At 40.9% G+C, this 25,596-nt stretch overlaps 1 protein-coding gene across 5 annotated transcripts in view; it reads left to right on the top strand.

The window, feature by feature from the left end:
• The window catches only part of SMYD3 (SET and MYND domain containing 3), a 394,207-nt gene extending 370,027 nt beyond the window's left edge, over positions 1-24,180 (top strand). For all 5 annotated transcript variants that reach the window (XM_063390956.1, XM_063390959.1, XM_063390958.1 and 2 more), the window contains 2 exons: positions 17,735-17,843; positions 23,499-24,180. In XM_063390956.1, coding sequence (XP_063247026.1) covers positions 17,735-17,843; positions 23,499-23,600 — 211 coding nt within the window. In that variant the 3' untranslated portion in view covers positions 23,601-24,180. The remainder of the gene's footprint in view (positions 1-17,734; positions 17,844-23,498) is intronic.
• The last annotated feature ends 1,416 nt before the right edge of the window (positions 24,181-25,596 follow it).

The following is a 25,596-nucleotide window of genomic DNA, read 5'->3' as shown; positions in this document are numbered from 1 at the left end:
TGTGTCCTGTCATCAAATGTGTTATCATGGTAAGGAGCACAGAACTTTGCACATACATTTTCATTCCATCCTCTTTCTAGGAGCATGGGTAAGCAAATTTCTCCCTGTCACACACTTTCTACTCTTGCTATTTTCTCAGTGCTATGCACTAAATATAACTATATATTCAATTAAATAATTCAGCCACACATAGATCCTCAGGAAGCTCTCCTGTGCTGTAGGTCAGCATGAGCAAAAGCCATTGAGACCCAAATGAAGACATTTGGTCTGGTTTGCCCATTTCCCCATAGCTCTAAACAGAAACTCTTTTTTAATGTAAATTGGTTTTCAGTTATGAGAAGATTTAAGAATTACAGAGACTTTGCCAATATAATGCAAAATTTTCTGCTGTTGAGATGACATTGCCTATATGTGTGGTGTGGTATAAAACCCAGCCTAGACTGCACTGTAGGCAGCTTAATATTTTTATTAGCTCTATACCTATTTAATGAAATTCTTCAAAATGCTGAAATGTTTTTATTCATAAGAGTTTCTTATATATGCAATATGCTTTGCTATTCCTGAATGATTCTCTGGAGAAGAAAATGAGGTAAATATTGCAATATACAAAATATTTTTCAAATGCTAGAGTGCTGACCTTACAAAACAAAGATGCAACCTTAAGTCAGACAGCCAAGAGCTTTTTAGCAGTTTAATGTAGCAGAACTCGACCAAAGGGGCAAATTTTTGCATTACTTTGCTATTGATGTGAGTGCTGCAGCTGCGTTTCCGTATCCATATTCATTATTGCTAGTGTTCCTCCTGGATTATGACTGATCCAAAAGAATCTGAATCTTCATTTTGAGGTTTTTTTCTATTTTTGTTTCTTTTTTGTTGTTGTTTAAATTTATGGTGGGTCCCCGGGGAGTGCCCCCCGGAGACCCCCGGGGTCTTTTGGGGTCGTGGTGTTCCCGGACTTGCAGGCAAGGAGACTCAGATGCTGGTGGGATGCTGATGAGGTGAGGGTTTATTCACTGAGGGAGAGGGGAAGGGGGGAGGGGGAAAGGGGGAGAGGAGAGAGGAGCGTCCGGACGCCTCCAGGGGAAGAGGGGCAAGAGGGCCGAGCCTTCTGCCTTAGCATTCTTATCACAGAGGTTCAAAGGGGCGCGGTAACATTCTCCAGCCAATGAGGTTACAGATACAGGATACTGCAGGGAGGGTACAGACTGGGGATAAACCATACATTTTCCAAGGGTGAGCCAGAGCAAACCATTTCCATAAAATGCAATCCCACACTTTTTAATTTGGTGGAAATAGACAGGAAGAATACTCAAGGCATCCATTATTTCTTTACAAAATTTGCTGGAAATGGCAGAAGGTATTAAAAAATGAAGGCAAGCATATTTCATGGTTTTCAACTGAATGATAATTGAAGCACCATTAATTTTTTCATGGTAGATTGTGTTTGTTTTCAAAGAAATTAGAAACTGTGGCTCTTTGAAGATTGTGCTTTTAGTCTCTAGACCTTTACTGCTACAGCATGATCATGGATGAAATTTGCACATCCAGGGTACTTATATGAGGAGGTTTATAGTGTAAGCTGGCTTTTCTCTATGGAAGTGTGTTGCTCCTATAGAAAGGCACCGTACCAAAGCTTTCCATTTTTATCAAAGATTAGCAATGAAAAGCAAAATCAATCATTCTGTATCCTCATTTCAATTTGAAGAATCAAAATGTGACACAATTTATGTCACAGTTAGGAGTCTGAGCCACCATGACAGAAAACTGAGCTCATAAAGTGATCTTGAATTATTAATGCTGAGGAATATTCAGCAGAGGGAGTTGGATATTCTGAATTTCCTTCTCAAGGAGTCCTTGACTCTGTACTGCATGTATAGGGAAACTGGGAAGATAAAGCTTCCTGTCCTGGCATCTAAAGTTAGATGCCTGTGAGCTGGCAGCATGAATACAGTGATGGGATAAATCCTACACTTGCTGTCATGTACGAGTTTTCGGAAATCGTGGTGTAGTTATTGATCTGATTATTTGTTAACTCTTTAAAATCAACTTCAGGAAGCTCTGGAAAGGATTTGGAAACACGATTAACAGGTGGGAAAAGGTAAAAAATCTGCTTTCTTCAGGTACTGCAGAATATGTTGTCTCTTGAGAGAGAGTTTTGAACTAGGCCATGGTGATATTTTGGCAATTTGACATGAGTTGAAGAATCAGGAGATCCAGAGATGAATGCCCAGAAATAAAATCAGAAAAAATAAGAAGTTTTCTCAGTTCTGGTATCATTGATAGATCAGATAGGATCTTAAAGGAGAAATTCCAACAGAATGCAAAGCCTGAATTCCATATGCTTTCAGAGCAAATTTCCCACATGAAGTATCTGACTGTTCTCCAGGACTTATGAACACAATTATTCTAGTAATTTTACCTCTATTTCCTAATATAGCATGGATCCAAGTAGTTGAATACTTGTCAAAATGTTTCATGTCTCAAAAAAAATAAAAAGCTAAAATTCTGGAGGTAAGTAGAGATTCCAGATTTCAGGGTTCCGCCTTCTTTGGAAATTATGACTAATGCAGGAATGTAAAGGAATGAAAAAATGTCATTACTAAGAATCTATGAATCCTAAATAATTGCTCATCAGGGATTAAATTCCAAGTCCATATATAATGAAATTTAATCATGTATCTTAAGTCTTATATTTAGGTGAGCAAAACAAGTAATCTAAGGCTTGTGGATGTTGTGAGCTCAGTGCCGTATTCGTTGTTCCCTTCATTTCCTGACACAGCAATGGATTTTATGGACTGCAACTAAAAGCTCTTCTGTTAGAAGAGTAAGACAGAGAAACAATCTTTTTCTTCCAAGAGTACCATCCATCTTCCTCTTAAGGGCAGCTTAAATTAGAAAATTTAGTACTGTGGCCACTGTTTCTTGCACTTGCTTTGTGCTTGTAACCACTTTGTTTTGCTGTGAGAAAGGAAAGAGACAAATACAACTGAGGTGACAGTGTCTGCAAATTTAGATTTTGATTTGCTAACAACCTCCTTAATGTTCAGATTTCAGCTATCTTGACAGGTATATTCATAGGGGATGAAATTCACATGCAGACAGCCCCAGGCTTGTGCACCATATAAATCCTCTCTAAGCCTTTAAAATGTGCTTTAAGTGGGCCTAATTGATGTACAAGACCTGTACTGGCCCTTATACACATGGGAGAATTGCTTCCAGTTTTTAGGCATGAAATAATTAACTATTGTACTTTCCTTTTATTCTTTTTGATCAGATTCCATTTTCCTAGCAAACTGCTTTCATGCTGCCTTTTGTTTAAAAACGAGCAGAGCAGAATATTTGAGATCACGAGATATATATGTTAGATGCAAACACAAATTAAATGTATATTGGAAAGGCCAGCGCTCAATAAAAATTCAAATCAGTTATTTGAATCTGATAAGGCACTGTGTGATCTGTGCAGTAGGCACATGGGGATTCTGCAGAAAATCCACTAAACACGATTATGGGAAAGTACACATTTTGTAAAGGACAGAATTCGTCACATCCCTTAACAATTCTTGAGGCATAGGTGGAGATTAGAATTACTATAGCAACTGATTATGTGTTTGCTGGTGGGTTAGTATTTGCTAGTACATTAAACACAATATGCCACTTCTAACTAATGCTTCATAATTTATCATTATTGTACCCTATTTTTGGATCAAAATGTAACACAACCAGTTTATTAACCTAATAATGCAAAATATAGTCTTGTATCTAGTTTGACTCTTGCCCCATTTTGTCTAGTATCTCACAGAAAACATCTTTTTTTTTCCCCTTTCCGGATTAGTCAGTTTCTAGCTACCTCCTGTTTTTTTGGAATGAGTCATATATAAACCATCCAATTTTGTTCTGAAGAGAGGACAATTACATGATATCCATCATAGGATTTTATCTTTACATATGTTTTGGACCAGTGTTCACAAGAGTGAAGGGCTTTTGTTTTTTAAGCAAACCATTTTTGTTTGACCAAAGCTTCTGCCTCAAGGGTAAATAACCCAAATACATTTTGGAGTGCTTTAATTAATCTTTTCAATTACCTGTGTTTTTCTCAATTTGCTGCAGTCTGGCCCAGTTTGCTTTGGAAATGAATCAACCTAAATATGAAATAACTCTGTGTTAAATTTCAGTGACAAAACCTACAACATGGTTGAAGTGATTATTAAGTGATTAATTTTAAATTCACACCATTAATGAATTATAATTAACCTTGAAAGTCTATAGGTAGACAAACTGTCTAGTATTATGCAGAAGAATTATGTCTACCAAAAATTTTATTTCCAAACTCCTCCTGAAAATCAGTCTGCTTACCCGATATTGTAAACCTTGAAAATTTGAAATTGTAATTTGAGAATTTCATATTGCAGTTACAATTTCTAATCAAGTGTGATAGTATAATGTACACTGGCAAGTGTAAATCTGAGCTTTGGCCAAGCACTCTTTCTTCAAAGCATGTATAAATTGTCTTTAACCTATTTTCATCATCGAATCTCTGTAAGGTAGAGAGAAATAGAAGAGGTGAGTATATGTGCTCTGGCGTGGAGACAAAACAAGGCATTCCTGTGCTCTCTAACCCAGTAATCTCTCGATTTATGGCTTCTCTGTGGAGGGGAAGATAGCCTCGTTCTGTGGCTGTTTTCTGATGTAAGTATTTCTCCACGTGAAATTGGCTTGAACTGTTATGTCTTGTGTCTTGTATAATATTGTATGACATACTGTATGAAATGACTTGATCTGTATTCTATCATGTAGGAATCGGAAAAAAAAATTGTGGCATGGGTATATTTAATCTGTCTGGGCTCATCTTTTAGGCAATCTGCATATCTGCACGCATTCAATTTAAATCTACTTATGTCATGATGGAAATACTTTTACTACACAGTAGTATTCATGCTGTCAGTGCATATCCATGCACAGCAAAATTTCCCTCTTGGCTCATCTCTATTCATAAACAAATGTCAAAAAGAAGTTAATACTCAGCACTTTTACAGAAACTACTGTATCGTGCCACAAATCAGCACTGGCAAAAGGTACATATTTTGCAGAACTCATTTGCATTATTAGCATTTTTTGTACTTTATAGTAACTTATAAAAACTTGTAAGAATTTTTTAAATGAAGGTACAACTCTCATAACCTGTCCCTGATAAGGGACAATGTAAATAACTAAATATCAAGGACTCTAATAAGATATACAATGTTTTTAACTCAAACAAGTCTACTGAAAGCCAGTAAGAAATTAGTAGAGCCCTTTCAAATAAGTGTCTTCCATGAAAAAGGGGATGAAGTGGACCAAGAACATTACTTGATGTATCAGCATGAGCAGAGAAAGAAAGAAAATGTGGATCAGAAGGACAGCATAAAATCCTTTTTATTACAAAATCTTGCAGTGCCATGATATGCATTTGCAGGGTAAGTCCAGGAAATATCTCCCTTTTAACGTGAGAGAAGTTGTCACCTAGCAGAGGCCTTTTTCTGCAGTCTATTAAGATACATCTGGTCCAGCATGAAATACAAACTGGAAGTAATACAAAAATCCTCAGAACGGATGCCGTGAAAGGCAAGAGATATCTAAGCCATATTTCAGAGATATCACAAATTGACAATCAAACTGTGGTACTTTGCAAAATCTGAAGGAGCCATGACATTTTATTTTTGCTTCAGGCAAGCAAATGCCATTTTAGAATTTGATGACTGCCTCATTCTATGGATTCACATTTAATAGCAAGGACAGTATGTGGTTTTTCCTGTGCCTCACAAAAGGGTATTGACAGATTTCTTCTCATGCCTGGCTCCTGTACGAATTTAGAAAGATGCCCTTTAGGCTGCAGAGATTAATGGACATGTCATAGATCAATGGGTGGTTTCCTGAGGCTTTATGCACAGTACACCACTGCATGTCTTTACATGTAATTTGCAGTGCATAAAGGGAGTTTACTTTGAAACAGCTGTTTGTGGTCTAGCAGGTCCTTCAAAGATAGATATCTTGCATGTTGCACATGCAAATGAGCAGTCAGCCTACACAGGGCTTAGCACTTTAGTTATATGTAGGTAAAGAGGACCCTGGAGTGAAAAAAACATTAAAATTGTGAATAAAAATATAATAAGAGTTGGTTGGAGGGGGAAAAAGGCAGCTTGTTAGGATAGAGAATACTGAAAGAAGAAAATATAAGGGTAAGGACAGAAAAACTATGAAAGAAAGATGCAAAAACTAGAAGAGGAAAACAGAGAAGAAAAATATCAGGGAAGAGGGAGAAAAGGGAATTTCTTCTTACTGTTTGAAATAATGAGTTGTGAGACAGACTGGAGTTCTGCCTCAAACACAGCTGGTATATGTAATGGGAAACCAAAAGTAAATATTATGCCAGAGAGCTTTAGCCAACAAAGGGGTATAACCTGGGACATGAGATGAAATAGTGGTCCAAGAGCCACAGATTGATTACCCTGACAGCTCTGCTGCACTTGCACAGCAGCTTGCTGGAGCTCTCCCCTATGTGCTGGCTACTATTTGAGCTAGAACTGAGAACCTGCTCTCATTGCACAGGCATCCACTACTGGGAACTGTGGGCCAAGTGTTACAGAGTCCTTCTTTAGCTCAGCAGGACCCAAGTAACATTTGATAGAAAAAAATAGTCCACATATGGGTTTTTTGCTCGTTTCCCCTCCTCCATCCCCACTCATCCATAAATCAATGTGGTAATTGCCTCCATACAATCAGCTGAGAGAGAATGAGGTTGCTCACTGTTTCGTTGTGTTAGACAGTTACAAGCCATTTACTCACGTGCTTTAGGCATGACAGTGCAGTTGCAGCTCTTGTTTTGTGCCTATATTGCCCTCAGGGAGTGGGGTGCAGGCTAAACATTTACCAGATTGTTTCAGAGTATTCTTGTCCAAAGTGTGCTCCACCATGGGATACCTACCCATGGCCTTTAGGGAAATGTCTGTGCCTCCACTGGTGCCTGGGAAAGCATCAGTGTAAGGGCTGGACTAATCAAGTCTCCAAAGGATTTCCTGTGCAGCTTCCAGAGCTGGGCTTTTTTTGTTGGTTGGGGGGTTTTGTTTTGTGGGTTTTTTTTTTTGTCTGCTTGGGGTTTGGTTTGTTCTTGTCCTGGTGGCTCAAGGCCATATGCATCAGTGACATGTTCAGTCACTGCACTTGTGGTCTGGCCCAGAGAGGTGGCCACCCTTCCATGGCTCTCCTTACGAAAGGCTGCAGTTCTCACAACTGGAGAAAACATCCTTCCAGCAGATCCATTATGTATTTTTATGTATTTGGCACTAAGTAGAAGACAAAACCAGCTAATTCTTTGAGAACTGGGTTCCTGTGTATTGTGCCCTTTATTTTCAGTCTGAGAACGCTTTGTTTCTGTTTTTATACGAGAGGTTTATTCAGTAGGTCTCTGAATGCATTGTACTTTAGCTTAAATGATTTGTTCATCCCTTATCTTGCCTATAGAAAAACATCCTCATCATGTCAAGACATGGACCTCTAATGACCTAGTCTAGAAATTCAATCCAAAACCTCATACTGAGGAAATTTGCTGTGAAGTGCCTATTGGAGAGTATCTTTCATACTCTCATATGTCTCTAAACAAGCCCTGAGTGGCTGGGCCACATAACTATAGCCAGGTATAATTTTGAAAATCCTGACAATCTTTTGGGACAATAACATATAATTATGAAATGGTGGCTTGAGATCCTCTCTTTAAATTTTTTTACCTCGTGCCTGTACTGCCAAGGTACAAACATACCCATTAATCAAGGTGTACCACAAACCTGTCTTTCCTTGAAAAATGCTTGCTCAGTGAACATGCTACTTTCAATTACAAACAGAATTCAAGCATGCCTTGGTCATTTGAAGTATTGCACACTGTTTTCCGTGCTGTGAAGAGGCACTGTGATGTGTTACCTGAAAAAAAATCTCTCCTTTATATTCAGCTAGCGTTTCAGGCAGCACTTTGGAGCCTGGGAGAGATTATTGCTCATGATTGCTGTTCATAAAGTTCATAGCTGGTCTCCTTTTTTCTATAAAAAATGCTATATTCCCCCTCCTATTTCTTCCAGATTGTTTTATTTCCTAGGAAGCTCTGGAGCAATTTACATGCCTTTTGGGTCATGCAAGAAATTCTGTAGCCAGCTGAGCAACTGGATGGAAGTTACGTGTTCTCCAGCTCAGACAGATGGTCTTGTTTAGCTGTCACATTTTAACTCTGTAGCCTACCAAGGATTTGTCATTCTTTTCAGGACTAATGCTAATATTTTGAACTCCTGCAGAATCTTCCTATGGAACTCTTGAAGCTCTTCACAAACATGATAGTATTTAGTCCTCATATTAGTATTTAGTCTACTGAATAAAGAATCAGTATTCTCATTTTACAGATGGAAAAGCTGAGACATGAGGAGGAGTAAGGCTAGTTGTCTAAATGAGATATCTGACATCAGGTAATAGAGCTCCTGTTCAGACATGCTGGTAACAAGTTATGAGTGAGAATGTTGCTAAATTTTGCAAATGCTTATTCAGTTGTTATCATTGCTATTATTTTTGACAACGAGAGTTGTATCCAACACTACAGACAAACTGAAATGATATAGCACAGGTCTGACAAATTTTGAAAGGTGACAACATGGTGAGAGAAAGAAAAAAAAAAAGGCCCAAGAGAGGTGAGCCGGTAAGGCACCAGTGTGGTCAAAAATGAGCATATTATCACTTTTATATTACAACAGACTTCTGAGGTGATCTGAGATTCTGGTGAGTACAGAGAAGACATTTTGCACTGAAGATATAAGTGCTGCTGGCTCCTTCCTTTTGTAGCTTGTAAGCACCCACACACTCATCTGACTTCCCCAAGCTTTGCTGACACCAGTATTTAGATGTGTGTGGCTCAGATACTGGGGGGCTCGTGTCACAGCAGAGGGAATCGATCAGGGGAAAGTCATGCGTGACTTGTGTAGAGATCCATCAGCGCTTTACGTTTTCCTGTCGCTCCCTGTGGATGAAGAAGAGAGATCATGCAAACCTGTAGGTCTCTGATTAAGACCAAAGTCTAAACTTGCGTTTCTTGTACCTGCAGTCTTGTATTCTCAGCTGCATGAGGTAGGAAAAGTGAGTCATTTTTCATACCATCAACAGCTGGTCAGAGGTTCATTGCAGGAGGAGAAGGTGATGCCAAGATCTTTGTCACAAATTGCAGTGTCTCTACTGTACATTTTCCTTCAGTTTCTTGCTTCTCTTCCCATGCATGTTCTCTTTAATTAGCTTTCCTTTTGTTCCTTTGCTGCATTTCTTACCCTTCTTGTGTTTTTTGGCATTCTCCCAATGTAATCTGTATGGCTTTTAGAATATTTTTATAAATCCTTTGAACTAAACTGTTGATCTTAATCTCCTACTCTCCTGGTTGTGCAAGGGCAGAGACAATGTGTTCCTATCTGCAGTGACAGTCCAAACTGCCATCTTTATCTGTAGAGGTGGTGAGCTTAGGACAAAAAACCCTAAGAGCTAAAAGATGTTTTGAAGCTCAGCCAGGACATAGAGACAACATATATAAAATCTTTTCCTACTCCCATTCCAAATTGGGCACCCTTTATTTCCTTAACATCTCATAATAACGGAAGAGGAGAGAACATTGAAGTGGACAGTTCAAACTGAGAGAGTTAGCATTTTAAGTGGATGAGTTAGACAGATCAAGAGCCAAGATGAAAATTGCAGTTTATCCCATTTTTTCATTTTATTAAAGTTATCATTCAAGTCTTGGCAGAGACAACATCTGGAACAATATTCATTTTAATGTGACATAAATTTTCATCATAAGGAATATGGCAGAATGATCAGCAGCCAGAGAGAAATAATTTCTGAGATGGATAGCTAACATTTCTTGAGAATTCAGTCAATTAAGAAGTATGATTGCTTATTTGATCACATCAGCTAAATTACTGAAACAAATCGTAATGGAACAGTATGAGATGCAGATGTGATGAAAAAATATTTTGAGGCATTATTTCACAGATCTAAATTCTGAACTGTTTCCAGAGGCAGTTGTTCCACAGAAATAACAGGACATTTCTTGAGTGACAACAGAATAGACAAAAAGAAACAGAAAAATAAGTTGTCAGTCTGGCACAATAGTTTCTTAACTATGGTTACTGTCTCTTCATTTTGTTTACAAAATACAGCAAACCTGTTAAGCCTCTAAAACTAAATTTATTTCATTTGGATTGTTAGAGCCAGACAGGTAGGCAAGACAGCACAGACACAAGACCCAGAGTCTGCATGAACCAAAAGCCATCCTAGAGCTACAATGAAATAAATCTAGGTTTAACTTTCCCAGAGATTTTATGTTTTAACATTGGACAAACTGTTTCATTTGCCTGGGCCTCCATACCTTATCTGTGCAGAACAAAGACTGTCGTGCCATGCACTTGGCTGCTGAGTAGGATGAGGCTCATACAGGACTTATGGGCATTGGTGAAAATCTCAATACTTGGGGGGTAACCAAGAGTTTTGCCAACACAAAACAGTCCAAAAAGGGGGAGAGAGAGCACATTTAAATTAGGATGCAAAAATGTACAGCCAGGACATATTTATAAGAGTATGGAGTATTCCAAATGAACTCTGATCAGAGGTGTTAGGTCTGCACATCTGTACTGACATCGTTCCAGCTGGCTCAGAAAATGATGCCAATTTTCTGCTGTTGTTTGGTTAGACCAGAAGAAGTCTCTTAGGGATAATTAGTAGTTTTGCATAGTAATCACGGAAAGTACTTTCTCCTGCTTTAGTTTTTAAGAGACTTCCCAGCATAAAATTCCTTCTAATAATGTTTTCCCATTGCTGGCAAAGCGTTTTTTTAATGCTTTAAGGATGTGCACTAGTGGTTTCCTCCATAAAAACCTCCCTGCTAGTGCTGGGGAGCTGATCCCAAAATCCAAGTGAGAGAGGTCAAATCCAGGAAAAAATAGAAAAGACTGATGCCAGCATTAAACTGTTGACTGATGCTTTGATCATCTCCATGAGACACTGTGATGTGGAGATAAAATGGACAATAGATATTCCAGAGCAGCTGGAGTATATCAGGTCTGCCACAGTTAAAGCATTTAGTCTTCTACTCAAAGAAAGGCATGGCTGCAGAAGGTATAATGAGAGTTGAGAAGTACTGAACTGATTTAAACTCACCTGGTCATCCATGATAAATAGGGAGTTGTTAAGAAAAAAAAAAGAGGGGGAAAGAGAAAGAAAAACCAGAAAGAATAACAACTTAACATTTTTATTCCAATAAAAAATGTAATATTAACATGAAAGCCAGGACAGTATTTTTTGGAAGGCTTTCACAGGAACTCCTAAATATTTTAAACAGGTTAATACAGATATATTGCCCTTAAAAATTTCAAAGTTCCAACCAGATTTCTAATACTTAGTATTCAAAAGAGTCACCTAGTCCAGTATCAATGACACATTCCTGCTTTCTCCAAAAATAACCCCGCAGCCTTGTTCATTCCAGGCAAAACTCTTGCACAGGGCTCATGCTTGTTAAAAAAAAAGCATTGACCAAATTATGTATAAAGCTGCCTAAGATTATTTTCTATAAATAGAGCATTTCTTCTTAAGCACTACTTTTAGGCTCAAATTGCTGGGTTTGGAGCAGGAATTGCTGGGTGAAATTCTGTGCAGGAGATCAGAGTGAACAGCACCTTTGACTTCAAGATCTGTAAACTCCTAAATGAGTATAGTTAGTTTACCTGTCTTATGTTCCTGATGCATGTGATTTCTTTGACTGTTTCATACTTTTTAGCACAAATAAAAATTTATCCCCTAATTTTTCCTAGAAGTATTCATTATAGTTCTCATGTGTAGAACTCATTCAGCATCCCAGCCAAGGAGCAGAAATAATATGTGAATTAGTTGACCAGTTTCACATCAGTGACTAAAGAAAAAAAAAATGGCTGGACAACAAAAAACCAATTTCTAGGCTTCAGTTCAGTGAACAGCTTTAATGAATATACTCAAATACTGAGGAGTTCAGAAATCAAGAACAAGTCCAAGAAAGAAGAGAAGGTTGAACTTAGTGGGTCCTGTATTTGTGGTGTACATTTCTGTTGTGAGGCTGATACTGTCTTCTCTGCATTCTTCTCACCACCATTGCTGAAGCCCTGGAGCCTCTTTATCCCTTCTGTGTTGTTGGGGCTCCTGAAACTGCTTTATGTCTTCTTTGCTGTCATATTTACTTGCACTAAAAATACTGCAAACCAGTTTACAGTTATGTATAGCATCACCTTTTCATGTCATCTTAGTAAAAAGACTTGTAACATTTCCACTTCAAACCTTTATTTCAGGTTTTATAAATTCTCCTGTTTCTAATTACGTCAGGCTGAAGACAACAATATGTTAGTCCCACAGACTGATCTGCAAGGAATGGTAGATATCTATTTTAAAATGTGAGTCATCAGAAAAGGCAGTGATTTTGCATAGTCTCTTTTTTTTAATACTAGGCTTTAATTCACAAGATAACACAAAAGCTCTGACTCTTTACCTTGTAATTGAAGATAGGTTGAGTGGAGTTAATGGAACTACATTATTAAGAAATAGAAGGTATTGGCTGAATTTTGTCAAGGGTTGTGGTTTTTACACTGTCCCTTACATGAAACACAAGAGATTGCTTCAAGAGATTCAGAGCTAATGCATAGAAAGAAGAAAAAAACCCCTTTTCTTTATAAAGTATATGATTAGTATCTGCTCTGAGGGTTAATCAAGGCAAACCTTGAGGCTGAACTACCAAGAGAACAGTGGATTTCCTTAGAAACATCTACTGGTTTACACAGTATGGGCCATTTCTTTGCTGAGTGAAAATTGGTATGCTTGTATTTTGTGAATGAAGTGCAGGAACTGCTGCTGCTTGGAACAGTGAAGCACTGGTGCAAGCTGCCTGAGGACTGGGAAATAGCTTTCATTTGTGGTTTTGAAAGGTTAGCTAGGTGGTGCCTTCTTTGCCCCACTGGTCACTTACGAAGTCTCCCAGGCACATCCCAGGATAAGGGCTGAGCCAGGGATTATCTGGGAGTGTGCGGCCCCTACAATTCCATCAGACTGGATGATCTCCTCCAGAACAGGCCCTGAGAGCTGGCCAGCGTGCTCACTCTGGTCTTTGCAAGGCTGAACGATCAGGGAGCCAGCAGGCAGGTCAGGGCGTTGTGGCCCAGGTGAGCAGAGAGCCAGACAGGTGAAATCCTGCCTGGGTGGTGCAGTGAGAGGATGTGGTTGATGGGTGTCCCCTGTCTGATGCCAGTAACAGCCAGGGTGCCACGGGGTCTGTCCTGGCACCCGTCCTGTTTAACTCCAATTTCAGTGACCTGGAGGAGGCAACAGGAGGCGCTTCTGTGGGGTTTGCAGATAACACCGTGCTGAGGGACCAGCTGGCTGGCAGGAGGCCAGCATGGATGCTGTTGGGCAGAGGTGGGAACAAAGCTGTGCTGCCTCATAAAAGCAGAGTATGTGATACAAAATGCACAGCTCTTTCTCAGCCTCCTCCAGCTGTCTTGTTTACAGTGCAGCTTTGTTAGTTGTATTTTGTTTAATCTCTCTTTGCAAGTGATCTACTGGGCATTGACCAGTGCCAAGGGCGAGGAAGCATCACTCCACAGAACGATGCTTACTTCTGCTTTCAGTATGTTACTGTTTCCCTTCTTGTCCCTCAGGCCCTCATAAATCTCATAAAATCCTTTTCAGATTGAAATCCTCCTCTTCCCAAGCTGTAATGTGTTTTACAGCATGTATTTCTCCATAGTTATCTTGGTCTCTTGTTGACAGTCTTTAGGTATCAGTTCCTTGGCTGGTAAATACCTTCCTTATTCTTAAATCTATCCACTTGGTTTTGTTCAGAGCAATGCATGGGGATAATAAATTGGCCCACAAGTGCCTGACACTGCTTAGTTCTTTCTGTCACGCCAGTGTTTCATAATACTGAATCTTGGGAATGTCTTGAAGAAGCCAGCAGATTTTCCCCACTTGCACATTTCCCAGAAGAGCTGCAAGCTGCCTGGATTTCTCTGGTAACCTCACTCAATGGATGTCCTTCCATAAACGGTGTTCCAATAGTTTAATAGATTTATTCCAGAATATGAAAATACAGTTGTTTCAAATGCCAGTTTTAAGCCTTGCAAAATGGAACTATGTACATGCATAAGATGAGAGCATAAATCAGCTCAGTAAAACAGCTTTGTAAATATTTATGAGCACAGGACCCCTCATTTCACATATTTTACTCCTCCTCTGTCCTCATCTTAAGTTTTCACTTGCTTTAGTTTATGGCTGGTAGTTTGGGCTGAGTACCTGACATTGCTAAATTGCTGCCTGTTTTCCCTGGGATTTCACACATCACAATCCTAGACCTTTAGTGGCTGCAGGTGTATGATCTATAGAAAGAAACACATTTCCATGAAGGGGCATATTCTGAATTCTGGCCCACATTGTGTTGTGTGAAGTTTAGCAGGTGCTAAACTAAAGCACAGCCTGGAGTTTCCTGCTTGAGCTGCCACCCCTCATTTGGCTGCAGGCGAGGCAGGACCCACATTTCCTCTTTGTGTTGGTACCAGAATGGGGCTGGCTATGCAGAAGGGTGAGGAGAGGAAGATTAAAAAGATGGTTGATAGGATGAAAGATTGAGGTGTGGAATGACAGAGATGTGAAGCAGCTGTGAAAGAACAGTGGCAAAAGAATCAGAGCTGTCAGAATACAGCAGAAACAGTCTAATGGAGCCTACAGAGATGGGTTACCATCTCAGGCAAAAATCTTTGTCTCCCTGGCATCTTCTCCTGTGGCCAGGCATCCTGGCCTTTTGGTGGCACAGAGGAGAGGAAATGACATTTTTACTCCTTCCTTTGCAGCAGTCACTGAGGAGAGCAGGATGCAATCATACAGATATTTTATTTTCAATTTTTACAAAGGTGTGCATGTGCTTGTAATTTCCATTTGTGTCCATGTTTGTGCTGGAATTTCTATTCTTTTCATTAATTCACACCAAAATCTCTGCATTTTCTCCCTATTTCACTAGTATCAAATAGCACCATGTTGATATAAAAACTAGAAATAAATTCTAAAAATTAACCTACTGATAATTTCCTAGTGTTTGTTTGACCAGACCCTTGAAGTTCCTGAGTGGTCAGTTTGGCCTGAGATAAGTGGCTATCCTTTTTCCTCTCTCTTGTCTCTGCTGGCTTTTCAGCCTTTTTGAACTACAACCCACCAGGGGGCTGAGCAGGAGGTGCTTGTGGCAGTTCAGGATGGATTATTCTCATTGAGGAATTGGCTTCTGCTGTTTCATGAGAGGCTTTGGCAGATCAAAAGCTGTTGCTGCTGAGATTCTGCCAGGCATGCTTTCCATGTATTTCTGTATGTCTTCACTGAAACTGCGTGGAATCAATGGAATAGGGGAATTTGGGTATGAAAACATTTTTCATTAGGTTTACACATCCTAATTAGAGATTTATAAGGACAGCCAGTTATGCTGCCATTTAAACAACTACTTGTATTTAATTTCGTTTGCATTTTCATTAGTGAAATATAACAGAGAAGGATAACTTATTAATTTGCATGCAGATTTATCAGAAGATTTCTGTACATTGTACAAATTTACATCATTTAATGTCTTAGCATGCATTTAATCATACTCATGTAGATTTAATGTTTTCCTGACTGCAGTGGTGTCTTTCATTAACAGTTACCCTGAACTCTGATAGGTTTGGCATAAACATAAAAAATATTTTCTTTGAGGAGTAGTTTTTGGAAAGCTTATTGGTGATTCTTCCTGAAGTTGTGACTCATTTTGTATTTTTAGACACTGCTCAAGCACACTGCTGGTGTACTTGAGGAAATAAAATGCTCTTTGATCAAGTAGGATGTTTGTCTTTGGCGAGTTGTGCTTAAGGCTTTTCTTCTTTCATTTGCATAGTTTGTAGTCACTGGCATTCCCCAGGGATCAGTACTGGGCCCATTCTTACTCAACTTGTTTCTCAGTGGCACAGGAGGCACCCTGAGCATTTGCTGATGGCTCTGAACTGGGGGAGACGCAGGGTCCTGCACCTGTGGAGGAATAACCCCGAGTGCCAGCACAGCCTGGGGACTGACCCAGTGCAGAGCAGCTCTGCAGAGAAGGACTGGGGGCCCTGCTGGGTGACAAGCTGTCCATGGCCAGCAGTGCCCCTATGGCCAGGAGGGCCAATGGGGTCCTGGGTGCATCAGGAAGAGCGTGGCCAGCAGGCTGAGGGAGATGATCCTGCCCCTCCATTCAGCCCTGGTGAGGCCACCTCTGCAATACTGTGCCCAGTTCTGGGCTCCTCAGCACAAGAAAGACAAGGAGATATTGGAGAGGGTCCAGTGGAGGCCACAAAGACAATGCGGGGTCTGGTGCATCTCTTTTGAGGGAGCTGGGCCTGTTCGGTCTGGAGAAGAGAAGACTGACAAGTAATCTCATTAATGCATTTAAACCTCTCAAAGGAGGGTGCCAAGAGGATGTGCTAGACTCTTTTCAGTGATGCCCAGTGACAGGACAAGGAGCACTGGCCATAAACCAAAACAGGAGGAAGAACTTCTTTCCATTGAAGTTGGCAGAGCACTGGAACAGGCCACCCAGGGAAGTCATAGATTCTCTGTCTGGAGACATTCAAAACCTACCTGGATGAGTTCCTTTGTTACCTGCTCTTGGTGACCCTGCCTTGATAAGAGGGTTGGACTAGATGATCTCCAGAGGTCTCTTTCAACCCTAACTATTCTGTGATTCTGGGATAGTTAGTCAAAAAATATATAAAGTCTTTTGTAAGTAACTTAACTTCCAAGTGTGTCTCTTTTTTGTTCTCATGTTTCCTGATGGCCAGTTCCAGGCAAGTTACATCCATGGCTTTCTGCAGTCCCCAAGTTGCTTTTTCAATATATCATGATCTGCACATTTGCAACACAGGGCTGGGGTGCAATCCACGTATGATGAGCCAAGGGCCAGTGGAATTTAAAAATCTGGAGCAGCCACTGTGAACATTTCAAGAGCATCTTGAGAGCAATTAATGATGATACCACTCTCCATCTACTTCCTAGAAAAAAGAGAGCACTGTTTTGGTTTTTTTTTAACAGAACTTCTGCTTCCATGAAAATAATTAAGAATGGGAATGTATCCTGATCCTAGCAGATACCTTGTGTAGATGAACAAGCCAAGTCTGAGATGTTTCCTTGAATGTGCAGAACTAGTTCTTTATATGCAACAGGGAGCAGCATACAAACCCTCAGAAGCATGGGCATGATGTTACCTGCTTTCACTGCAGTTCCACTCCTTCATCCTGGACAACCCAGGACTGGGTCCCCTGCTGAAGCTTCCTCTTAAAATTATGCCTCTCCAGAGACCTGAGATTGTCAAGGACCTCTGTTTGCAACACTAAGTACAGTAAATGCTATTGTATTATCCAACAGTAGCAAATTAAATAATCCCGCTCTCGTCACTTTCTAACAGGATAATGTTAAAGGCATTCCTCTGGGATGGAGAGTAATAATTTGCTAATTCCCCTCAGTATTTCATGCTTCTCAGTATTGCAGCTAATTTTCTCTGAGTACCTTATTAACATTCACAGTGACTTTGCAGTCCCACCCTAATAGCTCTCCGCAGAGGCAGTGACTGTGAAGGTGAGAGCTGACAGTGACACATTTTCCTCCTTTTTCTCTGCAGACTGTATTATCCTGGTTTCCATCCACTGAGGGCTGTCCAGCTGATGCGAGTGGGCAAACTGCAGAACAGCCAAGGCATGTTTCCTCAGGCACTGGAAACCTTGAAAGAGGTCAGTATAGTGAAATCTTTTTTCTGTATCCTCCTCCCTTTTCTTCCCCCAAAACTGCTGTGTGACTCCCCCCTGATGCCTTTGGATACTCCTCGCCACTTCTTCCATCAGTGGTGTTTCCCCAGGCTGCAGCAGGGTGTGGTGATGGGTCAGTGTTGCTCAGCACAGCATTTCAGGCACCAGTCACATTCTCCAGCATCAGTCACAGCTAATTACAGTTTGATAGCTCAGACGTGCCTGGATGAAAAATTACTATTAGATCAGAGGAGATAAAATTATCTCTGTGCTTCATATATGCTCATTATTCCCACGGCAAAGTGATTCTGAAAGCACTGAAAGTACAGGAACAGGAGGAGAGCTGCAGTTTCTACCCTCCTTATTCCATATTGGGTTCTGTGATTTCAGGCTGGAAAACTTCACCTTTAACAACGTGTGTGTTTTATTGTGAACCACACTGAAATCATGAAGGCATGTTTCTTGATCGCTCATATTTCTTATTGTTCATCATCTTTGATCTGTTTTTGCAGCTGTGCTTTTAGTTACATTTCAGCTTTAAGCCATTCCTCTTGTACCTGAGCTGACTTTTATATTAATTTCCTTGTACCTCAGGCTCTTGTTTGTCCTGCTGTTATATTGCTATTAGTATCATCTTAAATATATTAAATAATCCCTTTCCATGTGCAACATATCCTCAGGATGTAGAATCTTGCCTTCCCATCTCAAGCCTGCAATCACTGCTGGGATGCCTTGTTCCCCCTGGAAGATGTGCTGCCTCTAGTTTCCCTCAAAAAGGTGTAATTCTCTTATGTTATTGATTGTCCTGTGATCAGCTTGCCCTGAAGACACTACATGCTCAGGTGGTTCCCTGTCCTGGCTCTCTGCTCACCTCCAGTTCCTGCCTTTGCTGGGTGCTGCCAAAAGCCGCCTGGCCCTTGCTTTTATCTGCTGGGCAGGAGCAGGCCCAGTTCTGGCAGCAGTGTTGGAAAGAGGTGAAGAATTTGGCTCTACATTCCCTTTGATTAATGTCCATGCTGTATGAAGCACTTTGTGGCAAAGAGTTAGGGCAACTGCTTGGGATAGAAGGGGATGGGTGTCTCCACTGGAGGTGGGGGAGAGGTGCTTTTTCACTCCTGCCCAGGTCTCCTATAAAGGTAAGTCATGACTCTCTAGGTATTACTATTTTGTACTTACCTTTTTTTCAACCCCCATATGTCTTTGGTTTTAACATCTGATTAATAATGAATAACTGATAATTTTCGTACTTTGAAGTAATAAATTAGTATTTAATATGATGCCACTCATGCTAAGTCTTGGTATAATTTAAATCTTCACTTGATATATTTTACTTAAATTATAGCCAATTCTGATCATTGTAAAGCAGGCAGAAGAGTAATCAATTCCATTTTTATGCATAATTCAGAAATATGTCATATATCTGTCATGTGCCAGGTAATCTCTCTGCTCTTTCCCACAAAATATTTATAATTTCCAAATATTTAGACTTTCCCTTTTAGCAGTGGAATGAGACTGCAGTCAGAGGAGCTTCTGTTTTCATTGACCTTGCTACAATTATATCAACAGGCATTGTTCTAATTGCATTTCTAATGTGATAGTGCATTAGATTAAACTGCAGCAAATTCCCCTCGAGACAAGGGAATGCTGCTGGTCAATGAAGGTGGACACTTCATTGGGGATTTATATGTTTTTGGTGAAGAAGCTGCTCATTGCAAGCCAGATTGCTACTCTGTGGTCCTTTGGAAACTGAGCAATGCCTAACACAGAAACCTTTTCTAGGCTGTGACCCCCTCCTCTCTGCAAAGGGACATTAAGGTGCTGGTTGCCCTTCTTGTCATACTTCAGTGAGCCTCTAACAGAGACTCCAAGCCATTGGTGCTTCACAAGGACACACAAGGTGCTTTACCACTGAGGTGTAGAATCCTGTGGTGGCTTTGCCTGTTCCCTATTCAGCCTCCCCTTTCCACCCAAGTGTGGGACAAGGAGAAACTGAACTCCTACTCCCTGGGAGCACAGCTGAGAGGAGGAAAAGCTTCTTGTCATCCTGTTTCTCCATGTAACTTTTTCAGATGAGCTCTGCAACTGATTCACTTCCTTGCTGTCTACACCGGAACAAATTAGGGGAAGATATAATTCCCAGTTTCTTGAGACTAACGGATGTGATTCCTGATATTACTCAGATAATGTCCTAGAGTTATATGAGAACACAGTTTGCCCCTTTGTGATTAGATGTGTCAACGGAGCATGCCACATGCTCAGAGCAGAAACTCGATTACCTTCTCTGCTTCATTACTCCTCTTAATACACTCTGACACTGAATAGCAGCACCCTGTTGGAACCCTCGTCAGACTAATTTCACTGAGGCATTTAAGAAGAAGGATATGGAAGGTGCAGAGGAATTGGGATCTGAGTGGAATTCACCTCACATATAAATCCTGTTTAATCAGGCACAGCCTCAGAGCTGCTGGGGACTGACAGCCTCTCTGCAGCAGAGGCATGGTCGGTTAAGATCAGTAGATCTTCACACTTGGCTCTGCAGCCCAGCCCTCACTGCTGCTCTCTGTGCTACAAAAGAATGAATCACTGTCATAACCACCTCGCTCTTAGGGCCCTATGGGTTTAGCTCTCTGCCCTGCACACTTGAAGAAGGCTTAGATTATGTGGAGGGCTTTCTGCTGCCCATTAGAAAGAAAGCACCCCGTAAATTTCTATTAGGCCCTCTAGAAACTTATTTCCTAGATTTTGAAATAGAAGTTTGACAGAGAGGCAATACTCCTCTGGAATAAAACCTGAAGGTAATCCTTGGTTTATTTTACAACCAACATATTATTTTTAAATTTATATACATATATATGAAACACGTAATAGAGGATAAATTAAATTATAGATCTGGAAAGCTTTTGTCAGCAAAAGAGAGGAACTGGAGCCCAGTCTGAAAAACAATTTGAAGAGCCTGACATGGCATGGTCATAGGAGTACTTTTGTCCCCTGTGAGCTGATGGGTACAGCTGTCTTGTCTCATGAACATCTACAACAGGTATTGCACAACTTCCCTTTTTACAGAAATCCCTGTTATGGAGGCAAAAAGCACAGGAATTGGGGTAAAATCCTTCCCAGGTCTCACAGCAACACTGAAGAAATCCCTTCTCTAGGTGTTTGCTTGAAACACTGGATTGTTTACCAGCTGTCATTGATAGTACTTCTGTGCCTACTTTAACAAATTGTCCCCTTCAATCAAGAGAGATGGAAAACCCTCTGAAACACAAGCCTACACTTCCTGCCACTCTGGCAGGTGGCCATTTGCTTCCTGCTTTCCCTGTGACAGAGCTGTGCCATCCTGCATCTGCCCATGTTTCCCCCAGCCATGCAAACCAGGCACAAACACCTGTGCTGCTCCTCATCCACATCCATGGAGAGCAGCCCTGCTGCTGGTCCAACCAGGTTTATCTTCTTCAGGGACGGGGTGTGGCTGATGACACGGTGGCCTGTGCTGCTGCTGTAGCTTTTCATAATTAGATTTCCTCTTTTAGCTGAGAGGGAGAGCACACAGACCACGTGGATCTGCTCAGCCTCAGCTCTGCTGGTGAGCTGTGGGATTGAGGAGAGCAGGGGAGTGGGCAGAGAGCCCACATATTCTGCTTCTGTCCAGTAAAACAATTCCTTGCACTGGAGCTGAAATTATCCCCAGTTTTGCACTGGCCTTTGCCAAAACAGCTACATAACCTAATACCTGTTGAATTTGGAGATTACACAAGTCATTGCTGTTCTAACTTTGATGCAGCTGGTTCTGACTTGTACAGAAGTGTGTGAGATGGTAGATTGCATAAGAATGGTTTCCTCCAAGGAAACAAAAGGATAAAGACAGAGCTTTTGTCTGCCATACTTAGGAACGAAAAGAAGTGGAAAGAAAATCTTGGAGGTGGGGGAAAGGTACCAATAGTAGCATTAACTCAAGATTAAATTTTATATTAAGGATTATTGGCTTTTAGTGATGGTATATCTATACAGACATCTCTGGCTGTGCATCTCAGGGTGTCAGGGTCCAAGTCCATCCCTGTGAGCCTGACCTCTGTCCTGTAGGGGGGCTGAAGATCCAGGTCAGCTGCCCCAGGACTGTCACTCAGATGTATCCAGATGCACAGCTCTTGGCATACATCATTCACAGTAAATCCATCAGCTTTCTGGGACAGGGCGTGCAAGCACTGTGCACCAATGTGTCAGGATCCAGGGCCAATTCACCTGGCCACTTTGCTCAACATTCCTTCCCAAAACAATATTTTCTGCAATTCAAAGCCAATTTAGCTGATTTTTGTCAGCTGACTGAACAAGGAACCCTTTGAAAAACAGGCCATTTATTTTTTTGCAATTCTTCAGTTTAGTATGATGGATTATCCAAACATGAGCTGGGCAAAGAGCATTGCAGACATACCTGTGGCAGGAAATCAGCAACACTACAGGCAATATCAGCAAGCGTAAATTAGCCCAGCAGGAGAAGATGACAAAGACACAGAGAAAATAATCCTTAGAAAAAGCAGCAAAGACCCATTCCCCTGCATGCCTTTTGACAGTGAAACTATTAATGTACTCATTTGTTTGATGCTATATATAGTTGCTCCTGGTAGAGTTAAGGTACTTCATTCCATGGGTTAAGCATTAATCCATTTCTATTTTTACAGGACTTTCAGGCTCCTAAGGTCATGAACATCACAGTCATCTTTTAAATAATGTACCAAAACCTTGGGTGTTTGTTGTTGACCAGTCATGAAAAGGCCTTCATGTCTCAATGCAAAAGTATCTCTCTCTGCTATTCCAAACATCCAATTGTGCAATGTATTTGTGGGTTTTAACATCAAAAAATAATGTGTCAATGCTTCCTACTTTATCAGGGACAAATCACCATGCACTTTGGGATGCTTCATTCCTATTTCAGCCATGCCAAGCATTCAAGCCCAGTGCTGGTTTGAAAGCAAAACCAGTGAGAGACTCCAAGTCAGAAATACAATTTAATAGGAGAGAGAGAAAAAAATCCAGTAAAATAAAATAAAATAAAAGCAATAGCACAAAAGACCACTGACAGAGTCAGAATACAACCTGACACCCTGTTAGTTAGGGTGGTGGTAGCAGTCCAGATGAAGCAGTCTTGTTGAAGCAGTGATCCTGTAGAAAGGTCTGGTAGCTCTTGTCTTCTGGGAATCCAGTGGGTAAGGCCTGCTGTGCTGTCCCAAATCCCAGATTATATCCAGGTGGGAATGCTTGGCTCCTCCCCCTGGGTGCAGCATCTCACAGTGGGCTGATCTCATTCCATGAGTCCTGCAGTGGGTCCTTGATTGCCCATTAAACAGAGAGAGCTCCCAGAGGGAGTTACCTGTGAGTCATGGGCAAGGCCTTGATGGCCCATTAACAGAAGATAGTCCAGAGGGAGGGGGAAAGGGAAACACTGCCCCACCTGGTTCCAACAGCTCCTGAAGACAGTGATAGAATACATACTGTGGGCACATCTTACATTGTAAACTAGGACAGCCAGCCCCCAGGTGACAGCCACTTGAGGAGCAGTACTTACATCCCACCCTGCTCCAGGGTCCAGCCCTTTTGCATGGTCTACATAATGGCTAACATGTCCCTTTCTGTTCTTTCCTAAAGGCCTATAATATTATGAAGGTGACCCATGGAACAGATCACAGCCTGATGAAAGTCTTGATGGAGACAAAGGAAGAGTGTGAGGCCATGATGAGAATACAATGAAGATAATCTTGAGTCTGGAAAACAAAATATTTAAGGACAAAGAAAATGTTTTTTATATCACTGTGGAGCTTCTCAAAGGTTTTAGAGTCTTGTCTATACAAAAAGGTTTAATATTAGTTTTGCTGTATAGTCTGAACTGAGATGGTGTTTGGCAGAATTCCTGTAATTTTCAGTGGATTTTTTTTGTCATCAATCATCAGTCTTATTGACAATAACTAACAACACCTAATTATCTGATTGTAAGTATTGAGACATGAATACAGAGTATTCATCAGTTACAAAGTGATCTAATTCCATTCATGTCAGCAGTCAATTTTTTATATCAGTTTATGCCAGCAATTAGGAATCTCTTGTCAGACACATTATAAATTAAGAGAATATGCTTTTTTCCCTTTGCTTTGCCCTCTGGTGCGGTTTCCAAAAGCTTGATCCAGTGCTCTTTGACATCAGATAAGTTTCCCAATGTTTTAAATGAGATTTTCTTCCCTCCCATTAGATCTGCAGGGCTTTGCCCCTCTTCTTCCATTTCATACCTTATAATATTGAATACAAAAATGTATTAAATAAAAAAAATTATCAAACTAGGAAATTGCTTACCCTGTTTTTTCCCCATTTTGCCGGCTTCAAGAGTTTCTCACTTCATAACAGTTTTAAAAACAGATATTTGTACCTGTGAGCTCAGTGCTGTGGCTTCTAGAACTTTCTGACTCTGTGAGGTTTGAATACCACATCCCCAAATAGAGAAGCCCAGAGATCTACAGATGAACATTGTCATCCCTGGGGAAGGCAAGGATGTCTTGGAAAGCACATGCTATTTCCTCATGCTCATCAGCAAGAGACTTGTTCTTGCCAGAGCTGTTGACTTCCATTTTTAACACAGAAACAAATATTAACAAAAACCAATATTTATGAGGGACATGGAAACTTAAATAATTTAAGGCCTTTGAAAGTATTGCTTCAGGTGTCTCACTCCTCTAGCAATTTATTGCTGCTACTCCAGCCATGACTGTTACTTCATTAATCCATCGTTGTTGTAAAGTCAGGCTTTTTTCACACCAGTAACCTGACACCATTAATTATTACAAGATGAGAACACATTTTAAAAGAAAATGAACACTCTGGGCGTAATTTACAGCCACGGCACACGAATGCCAGTGCTGAGGAAGATATCTCCTTTCAAGACGTTTGAATTTGTTCCAGCGTTTGGAGCGTTCACTTGCCTGGCAGTAATGTGCAAGCAATAACCTCTGAAATGCAGTGCATTTCTGGAGTACGTAGCATGGCTTGCTGCCAGAGGCCAGGTCGCATCAGCCACCCAAGAAGTGCAGTAATCCTCACAGAAATTCACTGCTTGGTTGGGTCTTCCTGCTATTATGAAAAAGGAAATTGTCTGGGGGGAAAAGGTCACACCTTTGCATTTATTGGGAGTTCTGACAAAATACTGATGGACAACCAGTCTTCAAAACCTATTTTCTGGTTTTAAATGGGCACACGCATGTTGGAATTTACATGATTTTTGTGTAAAGATGATTCTTGTGTTATCTCGTGTTTTCATATCTGGTACTAAAGTTTGCTAATGGAGGTTTGCAAAGGTCAGGTTTGTGCATTAGTTTGTGCAGTATATCCTGGGAGACAGCCCAGAAGTTCTCTAGCATTCAGACACATCTGAAGGTACGAACTGCAGCACTGTTTGCTGAGGTTTCTGCTACAAGGACACCTCAACAGTCCAAGGTAGGAGCTGGGGGAGAGTCTCCTGCTGCCACATGAGAACAGCCACTTTACAGCAAGCTGAAGCGCCTGCCTGTGCTGGGGCCTTCTCTCCAGAAGTGGTCTGTAAGAAGACACTCAGAGAAAGGTACAAAGGAAGCAGTTCAGTGACAGCCTGATGGGAAACAGAGAAGGAGTGTGCTGTGGGCTGTGGAGTGTCACAGAAGCAGCTGTGCTGCCATGAGTGCAGAGCTGTTGGAAATCCATCTGCAGCCCAACGTGAACGTTC

Source organism: Prinia subflava, chromosome 2, assembly GCF_021018805.1.
Source record: "Prinia subflava isolate CZ2003 ecotype Zambia chromosome 2, Cam_Psub_1.2, whole genome shotgun sequence".
In the NCBI taxonomy this organism is placed as follows: Eukaryota; Metazoa; Chordata; class Aves; order Passeriformes; family Cisticolidae; genus Prinia; species Prinia subflava.
This window is presented reverse-complemented; position numbering and strand designations above follow the sequence as displayed.